Raw genomic sequence first — 12032 nt, forward strand, 5'->3', positions numbered from 1 at the left:
CCAAGTCAACTAAAGATTTTAGATTCTATACACCATATTGGTATCAGATTGGCCACAGGAGCCTTTACAACTTTGCCTGTCCCAAACCTCCTTGTTGGCACTGGAGAGTTACCTAGACCTTTACCGAAAGTTTTCAATTGTTCGGTAATGGTTTAGGTTGCAAAAACTTCCTAATTCTTTAGCGTATCAAGAGTGCAAACCTTTGTAAGGCACTCAACATACTGTACTTTAAGTTGCACCCAAAGTCTCCTCAACCTTATGGTTTTTGGATGAAACAATTGATACACAGTCTTGATATAGATAGAAGTAAGGGGATTCCATTTAAGGTATCATCAACCCCTACATGGAAATTACCATAGATACCTTTTTGTAAATATTTTATTGGTGTTAAAAAGAATATGACTGACTTAAAAGCAAGGTCTCTTTTTAAAGAACATGTTGCAGAACATAAGGAATCATCTTCTATATATACTGATGGCTCCAAATCTGATGCTGGCATTTGATTTTGAGTATATAGTAATGCTTTTAATTATAGAGGTGCAGTACCTCTTAACAGCTTCTATATTTACTGCCGAAGTGTATGGCATACTAACTGCTATTGAGAAAATACCATTGGAGGAGAAGGGTAATTTTACCATGTTTAGTGATGCAAGGAGTGTCCAAGTTTTTAGAAGTTTTTAATTCCAGTAACCCTTTAGTTTTAAAGATTTTAGAATGGCTTTTTATTATTGGACTAAGAGGTATAACAGTTCGATATTGCTGGATTCTGGCAAACTTAGGTGCGTCTGGAAATGAGAAGGCAGATTTACTGGCAAAAAGTACTTCAGCTGAGTTACTACCAAGAAGGTATCACATTATCTGTGATGATTATTTACCCAGCATTAAGAATTTGATTTATAATAATTGGCATCTGCATTAGGATAGTTTAGTTGAAAATAAAATGAGAGAAATAACAAATGTTATATCCCCTTGGAAGTACAGTATAACATAATGCCCTGAAAGTGGGAGACTATTCTTTGTCATCTCCTCATTGGTCACAATTGCATAACATGAATTTCTGCTATAACTGGCCAATACCAGCCATAGCCATATTGTGACGACTGTTTGGTACCTTTAACAGGTATTTGTTGACAAAATGCTCAACTTATAGTACTGAAAGAAATAGATATCTGTTTAAGGCTCGAGGTGAGGATGGCAGGTTCATCCTTGCCAAGAATCTTGGACATGATATGTCATATTTTGCTAGCGGTATTTTTAGATTTATTTCAGAAGCAGGTCTTCTGGAAGCCATTTAACTTTTAAAATGACATCTTTGCTTTTATAGTTTTAATTGAATATTCTTTTATTCTTTATTTATAATAAATGATATCGGCGTCAATGACCTTAGATGTCAGGATGCCAGAAAACTTCAAATCAATCAATCAATCACTGGGATCTATGGTAGTTGCTCAGCAAGTTGTGTAGCATACCTAGCTTCTTCACAGGCCAAGAAATATCTCATTTAGAATAGCGGTCGCAACGTAAGTCTATCAATGAGGAGCGAGAGTGTCCGACCCGCTTTACTCTTTCCTGTTGCTTCCTTTGGGGAGCAGCGGTCCTGCTCTTACTGTATTCGCAGGGTTGGACTTGATGCAGGTAAGCTTCTATACCGAACATCTATCTTATATATATAGACTAGCAGGGTTACCCGGCATTGCCCGGGTATATTTACCCTTGGATTTTGAATGTGGTTATAAATCCCCCCTCATTCACAAATTTTGTTCCAAATAAAGTCATCTGGAAAGCATTATTTTATAGTAGTATGTTTTCAAGAAAACGTTTTGAATGGTGGGATGTTCCATTGAGAAGTTTATTTAGATATTCAGGAGTTTCAGCTAACAAAGCCAGTCTAATTTTCCCTTCAGTGCAACACAATCCAGGAGGTTCATTCTTCCATTTCTGAGCATCACAATGATTACATTGTTGTGACAATAAGCCAAATTGTACTATGTCTTCTAGAAATAGGAATGAATGGCGAGCGATTGTGACGCAGTTCCGGTAGGCCCTGCTGCTTCCTCCGGTGCCTTAGATGACCGCGGAGGTAGCAGCAGTAAGGGATTCAGCATTATGAGGCTTCTTCTGTTGTGGATAACGGGGAGGATGGGCTGTGGCACCCTAGCAGTACCAGCCGTACTCGGTTGAGTCCCTTGTCAGGCTGGGAGGAACGTAGAGAGGAGAGGTCCTTTTTTTTGTTTCAGTTGTTTGATGTCGGCTATCCCCCAAAAATTGGGGGAAGTGTCTTGGTATATGTATGTATGTATGTATCTTGGATTATAAGTGAAGTCACCAAGATGCCATTGTACAGCATTAAAAAGACGTGCTCTTGCTTTCGCTTGCATGGCTATCAACATGGTAACTATTCCCGGGTCCTTTCAATTTTTCTTGGTTTCAGTGGACAATCATTCTTTGCTGGTTATCCTGAAGTCGAGTCATTCTTTGATTTCTTGATTCCTGATTTCTTATAGCTCCTATTCTTTGTTTATTATTTTTAAGGCGAGAATTTCTTTAGTCTTCATCCTGTGCTTCACGTCTAGTTGCCATTCTGTTTGCATTAGTGTTCCTTCTTAAATACATCTGCTATTCGTCTTCTTCTTCTTCACGTCTAGCTGCCATTCTGCTTGCATTAGTGTTCCTTCTTAAATTCACCTGCTTTTCGTCTTCTGCTTCATGTCTACCTGACATACTGCATGCATTGGTGTTCCTTCTTAAATTCCTTTGCTCTTTGTCTTCGGTTTCACGACAAGCTGCCATTCTGCTTGTATTAGTGTTCCTTCTTAAATTCATCTGGTCTTTGTCTTCTGCCTCACATCTAGCTGCTATTTTTCTTGCATTAGTGTTCCTTCTTAAATTCATCTGATCTTCGTCTTCTGCTTCATGTCTAGCTGCGATACTGCTGGCGTTAGTGTTCCTTTTTAAATTCATCTATTCTTCGTCTTCTGCTTCATGTCTAGCTGCCATTCTGCTTGCATTATGTTCCTTTTTAAATTCACTTGCTTTTCATCTTCTCCTTCACGTCTAGCTGACATTCTGCTTGCATTGGTGTTCCTTCTTAAATTCCTCTGCTCTTCATCTGCGGCTTGACGTCTAACTGCCATTCTGCATGTATTAGTGTTCCTTCTTAAATCCATCTGCTCTTCATTTTCTGCTTTGTGCCTAGTTGCCATTTTACTTGCATGAGTTTTTCTTTGTTTTCATTCTGTATCTCACATCTAGCTGCCATTCTTCTAGCATTTGTTTCCCTACGTAAATTACTCTGCTCTTCTTTTTCCTGCTATCTTCTTTTCACCGAATTTGCTTTATTGGATCTACAGAATGAAAACCTCTTTTTGGGTGGCATCATTTAATAGAAAACTGAAAAATATATAAAAATTATATAAGACTCAACCATTAAATATTCTGTAGAATCTCTTTTTGTGTTATCATTCTTCTTGCATTGGAGTTCCTTCTTGAATTCCTCTGCTCTTCATCTTTGGCTTCATGTGTGGCTGCCATTCTCCTTATATTAGTGTTCGGTCTCAAATTCATCTGCTCTTTGTCCTCTGCCTCACGTCTAGCTGCCATTCTGCTTGCATTAGTGTTCCTTTTTATATCCATCTGCTCTTCATTTTCTACTTTATGGCTAGCTTACATTCTATTTGCATGAGTTTTTCTTTGTTCTTCATCCTTTGTCTCATGTCTAGATGCCATTCTTTTTGCATTTTTTTCCCTCCATAAACCCTTCTGTCTTCTGTTTCCTGTTATCTTCTTTTCACTGAAATTGCTTTATCGGAAATACCAAATGAGAACCTCTTTATAGGAGGCATCATTTTGTAGAAAACTGAAAAAAATACATAAATTTCATAAGACTCAATCATTAAATATTCTGTAAATTTTAGTAATTTTTATCACATAAAGAAAATCAGTGTATACTGTGTGTGTGTGTGTGGTGCCAACACCCAAGGATCCCCTTTTTTGGGGTAAATTCCAAATTAATGTAGCCCTAAATAATCTCCTATGTTCATACAATCGCTATGTTGAAATTCATTGTAATTGGTTCATTATTTTTTTAATGCAGTTTTAGGGGGTTTGTAATTATGAGGCCCATAGACCCCCCAAGGTAGTTCTTGATCAAAATAAAAATAGCAACGTTAGATTTCTTGATTGTTAAATAATTATGTTTAAAAAGTTGAAGTCTACGGTGGCAGCCTGCCCTATTTGGCCCGATTTCATGGAATACAGTTTTAGGGGCTCTGTAATTATGGGGCCCGTAGACCCCCAAGGTGGATTTTGATCAAAATGGAAATAGTGGCGTTAGCTTTCTCGATAAATATTACATAAGATTCGATCATTAAATATTCTGTAAGTTCCTTGTACAATTTTTCTATAGCGAACACGCAGAAACACACACACAGACAATCACCAGATTTATTAGTATAGATAAAGAACCATTGTAATTGGAGCAGAGTGAATCTAATACCAACTATATGATTTGTTGTTTAGTACTTGTCACTCTACAAAGGGAGAGGAGTTCCAGATGAGAATGCATACATATATAGGTAGTATTAAAATTTGAGAAGCAAATGATAATGAATTAGGCCAAACTTTGATTCTTATAGGTGGCCTGCAACTATAATTGTAAACCAGTTACTGTTATGGAAGTTAAGTGTATTTTATTTCAAAATTAATGTAAATTTTTTAAACTATTACTATAGTAGGTTGACTAATTCCAGATATTCAATGAATTTTGTATTCATAACTTTTGATTTGAATCTTTCTGTACAGTTATTAAGAGAATTAACTTCTTTCCATAATTAGGCAAGAGATGAACTACTCGATGTTGCTATGCTGTATGAAATTTTGGACTCTTTAAGACAAGAGGTGGGAGAGTGTGGCCTTACTACTAGGTCTCAGCGATTTCTGATGTGCTCCGATAATGCTGCACAAGTTGCCTTCCTTGATCAACACAAAGGGTTCATTCTTAAACGACAAGTAAGTACAGTATAAAGAGTGCAAACTTTTATTTTTTATTTATTTTCAATAATTAATGGGATAAGATGTCAACAAATGTATTTTTCTAACAAATGTTAAAATCTGATTGTTCCGACATGAATACTCTTTACAATGGATATTATTTCTGCGAATGCTGAAGACTAGCCAAAAGACATTTTAGCGAGGGTTAAACTAGTCGCCCGATTCATACACTCACTGTTCGAGTAACATCACTTTTTATTTAGGCTCGGTAGAGATCGGACGCTCCTTCCAGTCTCTCCCATCAACCTTTGATGACTGACTAATTCTCTTGAAATCTTTTTTTCTTTTCAGGAGTGAAAGTGTTGTGCTGTGACATTTCAAACTATGTGGGTTTGCCCTGGTATGGAGGGGCATTGTTGCGCATTCTACAACTGTGTCCTTCCTGCAGGAGCCATCCATGCTTAAAAGAATCTCCATGTAATTTATGTAGGGATTGGCCATCCCTCGAGTTGCAGAGATTTGCTAGGCGGGCGAAAGAAGTCTAAGCGGGACGCTTCCCCTTCTGGTTCATCCTTGAAAGGGAAGAAGCCCAGAATAACTTCTTCGTCGGCTTGATCTTGCTGTTCCGAATCTGTTCGATTGCTTTCCTCTGGGGACTGTTCGAGTAAGAGTAGTGGCCCTTTGATGGCGGACAATCTTGCGTAGAAGGCACCGTTGTTTCCCCTTGTGAAGTGGTGTCACCCTCGAATGTAAAGTAGTCGCATTCTTCTGACATTCTGCGGAAGTGATGGCCTTACTTGGGGATTTCGGGTTCCCCCTATAAGGAACTGCTTGTTGAGGCTTGGGCTGGGACACAGGAGGAATGCACACCTGCCCTGCAAGGGGAAGAGTTTGGTCTCCCCCCCCTTAGAGATTCTAAAGGCCATATGCCTAAGGAACCTCCAGTGTCCTTACCAGCAGTAGTCTTAACTTCTCAATCTCATATTTGAGCTACTTTGGTAACGAGACAAGAGACATTGTTGACGAGTACCCCTCTAGTGCTCCTGTTGGAGGATCCCTTCGTGGTGAATCCAGAAACTGGCTGCGTCCAGATTACCTGTTGCTTTCAGTGCCCGCCCTCAGCCTGAGTTTTCTCAGGAGGCTGAGGGTATGCAAAGTTTACTTCCTCTATCAACAGATGTCCGCCCGTCATGTCCACAAGTTTGATGCCCTTCTCGTGGTAAGTCACCACCCAGAGGTTTACACAAGAGAGTACGAGACTCCTCCATGCTGCCTTCAAGCTCTTCAGACCTTAGCTTGTCAGAATGAGATGATGAAAGGGTCTGGTGGTGGGTTATAGCTCCCGCTTCTCGCCAGTTTCCGTCCTGTTACGCTTACTTCTCCGGGAATAGCACCTAAGGTCCTTCTGAGAAAGGGTACTGTCTGAAAAAGGAGGCAGTTTATAGGTGTATAAGAAATAACTTTATGGGACTTGCTGAAGATATGTACCCTGTTATACAGTCCATACTTAGAGAAACTTGGCATTTTTATTGGGAGTTGGAAAATCAGAAAATGAGAGAAATTGTTGTTATCTCGTCCAGGGGCGAGTGTTGCTGTGCCGAATGAGAATTGGTCACAGCAGATTAACATACTGTACAACTTTTTGATGAATTGAGAACATCGGCCATTCTTTGAAGATTACTTGGTGCCATTGACTGTAAAGCCTATATTAACCAAATGTTCAAGTTACTTGACCGAGAGATTGCGCCATTTTCATAATTGCAAGGATAGCAGTGGTATTTACGTTATCTAAAATTTTTGGACCTGAATGCAATGAAGATTGTCTTTTCAATTTTCTTGTGGCGATTAATTTATTTGATAAGATCCAATCATGATTTGAGATAGGAATTATATACTGTAGTATAATGATCGTTAAGTAAATATTTTGACATCAATAACCATTGCTGTTATGATGCCAGATGATATCTAATAATCAATCAATCAATCATGGCAGCGTGAACCTCATCAGTCAGTGTCTAGTTCGTCTCTCTACGAGCAAACTGACACAGATTCTCACCTTGCTGGAGAGCGTGCCCATCCACCTACTCTTAGAGAGGGGGTGGGCAAACTTTTCTGCTTGGCAAATGTTTTAACTCTTTTACCATATCCTCGCTGTTCCAGAGTAACGAGTTTGTCTTACAATCCTCGCCTCCTCGCAAACCTTTGGCTTCGATGTCTTCCCAGATATGCTGCATGCAATCAACGAGGTTACTTCGTTCACCTCATCAGTATTCCCCTCGCTAGTGCTCACCTCGGCAGCATTCAACGTGACAGAGGTTTCCCTGTCAATAATCGCCTCAATAGCATTCTCCTGACCAGTGTTCACCTCACCAGCAATCTCCTCACCAATGCTCTCCTCGACAGCATTCGCCTTGCCAACGCTTTCCGAGACAACGTTTACCTCACCAACAATTATTATTATTATTAGTATTATTATTGTTAAATGCTAAGTTACAACCCTAGTTGGAAAAGCAGTTACAACCCTAGTTGGAAAAGCAGGATGTTATAAGCCCAGGGGTCCCAACTGGGAAAATAGCTCAGTGAGGAAAGATACAAGGAAAAATTAAATATTTTAAGAATAGTAACATTAAAATAATTATTTCCTATATAAACAATAAAAACTTCATCAAAACAAGAGGAAGAGAAACTAGATAGAAGTGTGCCCGAGTGTACCCTCAAGCAAGAGAACTCTAACCCAAGACAGTGGAAGACCCTGGTACAGAGGCTATAGCACTACCCAAGACTAGAGAACAATGGTTTGATTTTGGAGTGTCCTTCTCCTAGAAGAGCTGCTTCCCATAGCTAAAGAGGCTCTTCTACCCTCACCAAGAGGAAAGTAGCCACTGAACAATTACATTGCCGTAGTTAACCCCTTGGGTGAAGAAGAATTGTTTGGTAATCTCAGTGTTGTCAGGTGTATGAGGACAGAGGAGAATCTGTAAAGAATAGGCCAGACTATTTGGTGTCTGTGTAGGCAAAGGGAAAGAACTGTAACCAGAGAGAAGGATCCAATGTAGTACTGGCTGGCCAGTCAAAGGACCCCCTAACTCATATAAGATTGTCTTGGCAACATTATTAAAATGTGAAGCTTCAATTATCTTAAAAGTTACCTATGAGGCTTCACAAATTGGTGGCAGCAGTGGGATGAGGGTCAGACAGAGGTCCATTAAGAGGTGTCAGGATATGAGTTATTTCATATATATTCATATTGGATGAGATATAAATGTATGTAATTAATTATTTCATAACTTTTTTCATTAAGAGTTAGAGAGACAAATGAAGTTAGTTGATATCGTAAAGAAATACTGTAAATTAGATTTTAGAGAAAGACGAGAGTGAGTGAGTGAATAGGTGTTAGTTGTGACGTAATACGCTGAGAAACGCAGTTCAGTAGACACGACATAATCTCGTCTTGTGTGTGAAAGCATTGTGTCTAATTGCCGCCGAGAAGCAGGTGATTCACGGTCATAAAGGAGCGGCTGTTTTGCGAAATTTTTTGCAATAAAGATAGAATTAAATAGTCTTATTTTTAATAAACTTACCTTTAAATACAACTATATAATTGTAATAAGCATATATGATTCTAAGTTAATCCTTCCAAACTGCTTTCTCGATAACTAGCAGTACAGTAGTTGTCTGGCAACTTTGCTATACCTGATTGCCATAGCCCTTAAATGGCAAACAACCATTTTTATACAGCAGCTGGTGCTTACCTAACTACCGGGAATTTCAAGTTTATTAAGTTTAATTTTTTTTCCTTTGTTTAAACTTCTTTGCATTATTGTTTTCCTGTATATCATAGTAAGGTACTCGTAACCTGCAAATTTTGAGGTTTCGGACAACCACCCCTCTTGGCAAATAATGTAAACATTCCTAGTTGTCCAAAACAAGTTTTTGGTGACGGAAGTATCGTAATAAATAAAAAATTATTGTTATTTTTATTTTATTTAAGCACACAACTACAGTGTATAATTATGCTGAGCATATACGCTGTTAAGTTAATCCTTCCCAACCATTATGTAAGTTGAAAAATTAATTACCGGTACAAATGTGGAAAATTCTAGGTTTCGGACAATTAGGCTAGCCTAACATCAGATTTACACAACCGAGCCCGAATACAGCACTGTAAATAAATAAAGATAAAAGTACTGGTAAATATTCTTATTTTACTTAAACATAAAACTATATACCATAATTAAGATGAGTATATTATATGATTTTAAGTCAATCCTTCCAAAATACTAGCCTATTAATGATCCTTATGCTATTAGAATACCCTAACAACAACAAAACAGATGTCAAGAAAAATAATATTTTCATAATTCCAAAAGCATCTCTCGTGTTAATGAGCAAACCCTGACTTTTTTCATCCAAAACTGGTCTTAAAATTTTGCCCTTTACAGAGTAATATATAGTATTTCTAAATAGAAATTCACTCATATTAACATTATTAAAACGTGAAGCTTCAATTACCGTATCTTAAAATTTACCTACAAGGCTTCCCACTTGCTCTAATCTAGAATATGCTATTTGACAAGCTGGCAGCTCTACCAGTGACCTTCTTGGGTGCCGACGCTGCAAAGATGGAGTGGGTTGTAAAGTGCTTTTTGCAGCCCACTTCATGGTTGATTTTTTGTTAGGGACAGTGGGTTACCTCTTCAAGAATGAAAACATTTCCCCTGACCAGAAGGAGGCTATGTCAGCATTCTTCCTTTTAGGCACCAGGATGGTGGAATTCCTCAACCACAATGTCCTCAACTAATGGGTCAACTGGATTTTGAGAAGACTCTCGCTCTCAAAGTTCAAGAAGCAGGTATCTCGGAGAGAAGCAATGAAGCTTCAAAACTCCTCGATGGACGACACCTCCTTCTTTAATGTGGACATTGAGCCTGTAAAACAAGGATGGAAGAAGGCGAGCTACGACTCTCCTCCATAGGGTAGTGACATCTCGCCAATAATCCGGAGTATCGCAGCCAGGGAAGTCATCACCAGTACCACGACAGGGGCAAAAGAAAACTCAACCCCCAAGACAACCGACTTCTAGGAAGCAGGGACCCAATCTATCTTTTTGCTCCCGAGGCCCGAGAGGGAGAGGAGGCAGAGGTGGCAAACGCGGTCGCATCCGCTAGGGGGTTCATTTCTCTGACTAGTCCAATGGTGGGAGGATGCCTGAAGAGCAGGTAGCAGAGACAGAGTCTTTACGGGGCTGAGCCTTGGTCAATCTCCAACCTCCAAACAGTATACCTCATTCCATTCACGCTCTCTCTAACACACAATCAAGCAATGTTGAGCTTCTATGCAATGGGATCAGCAAAGGAACAGGCCCTTCGGGCCAAGGTTCAGACCATGCTAGAGAGGGATGGTATCCAAGAGGTCCAGGATAAGTCTCCAGGCTTCTACAGTTGACTCTTTCTTGTCGAGAAGGTGTCTGGAGGCTGGAGACCAGTCATAGACCTCTCAGCTCTGTATGAGTTTCTTCAGCAGACTCAGTTCAAAATGAAAATAGCTCAAACGGTCAGACAGGCTGTCAGACCATAAGATTTCATGATAAGGCTAGACCTCAAAGACACATACTACCTGATCCCAATCCTTCAGTCATCAAGGAAGTATTTAAGGTTCGTCTTCAAAAACAGGATATAAACAGTTCAAAGTCCTGTGCTTCGGCCTGTCCATAGCACCTCAGGTCTTCACAGTGGTGTCTTTCCTGGTGTCAACATGAGGGCACAAGAACAGCATATAGCAGACTTGATGGAGATCCTTCTCCTACATCGAGACAAACTTCTCGAGTTTTACTACAATCTGCGAATTGTGGTAAATCACAAGAAGTCCTCTCTACTCCCTATACAGAACCTGGTATATCTTGGAATGAGTATCAACACAAAGCCAGGCAAAGTCTTCCTGTGCTTACACAGAATATAAAGATCGAGACAGGAAAATAGCCAATTTTTAATACATTATAAGACAAGCTACCAGCTTGTCAGTGGCAAAGGCTACTAGGTCACCTGTTCTCACTAGAGAGGCTGGTGCCCAATGGCCGTCTTTGTATCCGTTCTTTACAGTGGTAACTGAAGACCTATTGGTCTCAGGGCAAAGACCCTCCAAACCTCCGGGTTCCGATAGGATTAGAGCAAAAGTGACACCTAATTTGATGGGTGTCAGACACCAAACTCCTCAGGGGAGTAGACCTTCTCTCTCTTACCCTGGAATCAATGCTTTTTACTGATGTGTCTAAAAGAAGAGCATGGGCTCACATGTTGCACCACACGGCCTCTAGAGTGTAGTCCGAGTCTGAGTGACAATGCCACATAAACCTCCTTGAAATGAGAGCAGCTTTTCTAGCCCTGAAGCAATTCCACCAGCTCCTTTCAGGATACTCGTGGTGCTGATGAGCATCAATACCATGGTAGTGGCTTACATTAACAAACAAGGAGGTACTTTATCACAGTCCCTCTGCCATCTAGCTGTGGAAATGTTGAGATGGACGGAGGACAAATCTGTAGCCCTCGGCCCGATTCATTCCAGGCAAGGGGAATGTTCTGGCAGACAAACTGAGCAGGAAGACGCGGATAGTTGGCTCCGATTGGTCTTTGAATCATCAGATTGCAAAAAAATTCCTGACTCTATGGGGTTCTCCGACAATCTACCTCTTCGCAATGTCCCTTAACTGGAAACTTCCGGTATATTGCTCGTCAATACCAGATCCCCAGGCCATCTGGCATGATGCCTTCCAACATCCATGGGACAGGTTGTACATTAAAGTTTCCCCCATTTTGCCTAGTAAGACTACTCATAAACAAAGTAAGGGCACCACAAGATCTCTCAATGACCCTCATAACTCAGATGTGGCAGAATGCAGAATGGGTCTCAGACCTTCTACATCTGCTCACAGAAGCTCCGAGAGAGCTACCACTTCTTCCCGAGATACTCAAACAACCATATGCCAAAATATTTCACAAAGCCTTAGCTTTGCTACAACTTTACACCTGGAGGTTATCCAGCGTCTC

At 40.0% G+C, this 12032-nt stretch overlaps 1 protein-coding gene across 1 annotated transcript in view; it reads left to right on the forward strand.

Annotated features, from left to right (window-relative positions):
• BBS1 (Bardet-Biedl syndrome 1) overlaps positions 1-12032 on the forward strand; it is a 63454-nt gene that overhangs the window by 26162 nt on the left and 25260 nt on the right. The window contains exon 5 of the mRNA XM_068393164.1: positions 4834-5007. Within this exon, the coding sequence (XP_068249265.1) occupies positions 4834-5007 (174 nt within the window). The remainder of the gene's footprint in view (positions 1-4833; positions 5008-12032) is intronic.

The sequence above is a fragment of the Palaemon carinicauda genome, chromosome 19, assembly GCF_036898095.1.
Source record: "Palaemon carinicauda isolate YSFRI2023 chromosome 19, ASM3689809v2, whole genome shotgun sequence".
Taxonomy (NCBI): Eukaryota; Metazoa; Arthropoda; class Malacostraca; order Decapoda; family Palaemonidae; genus Palaemon; species Palaemon carinicauda.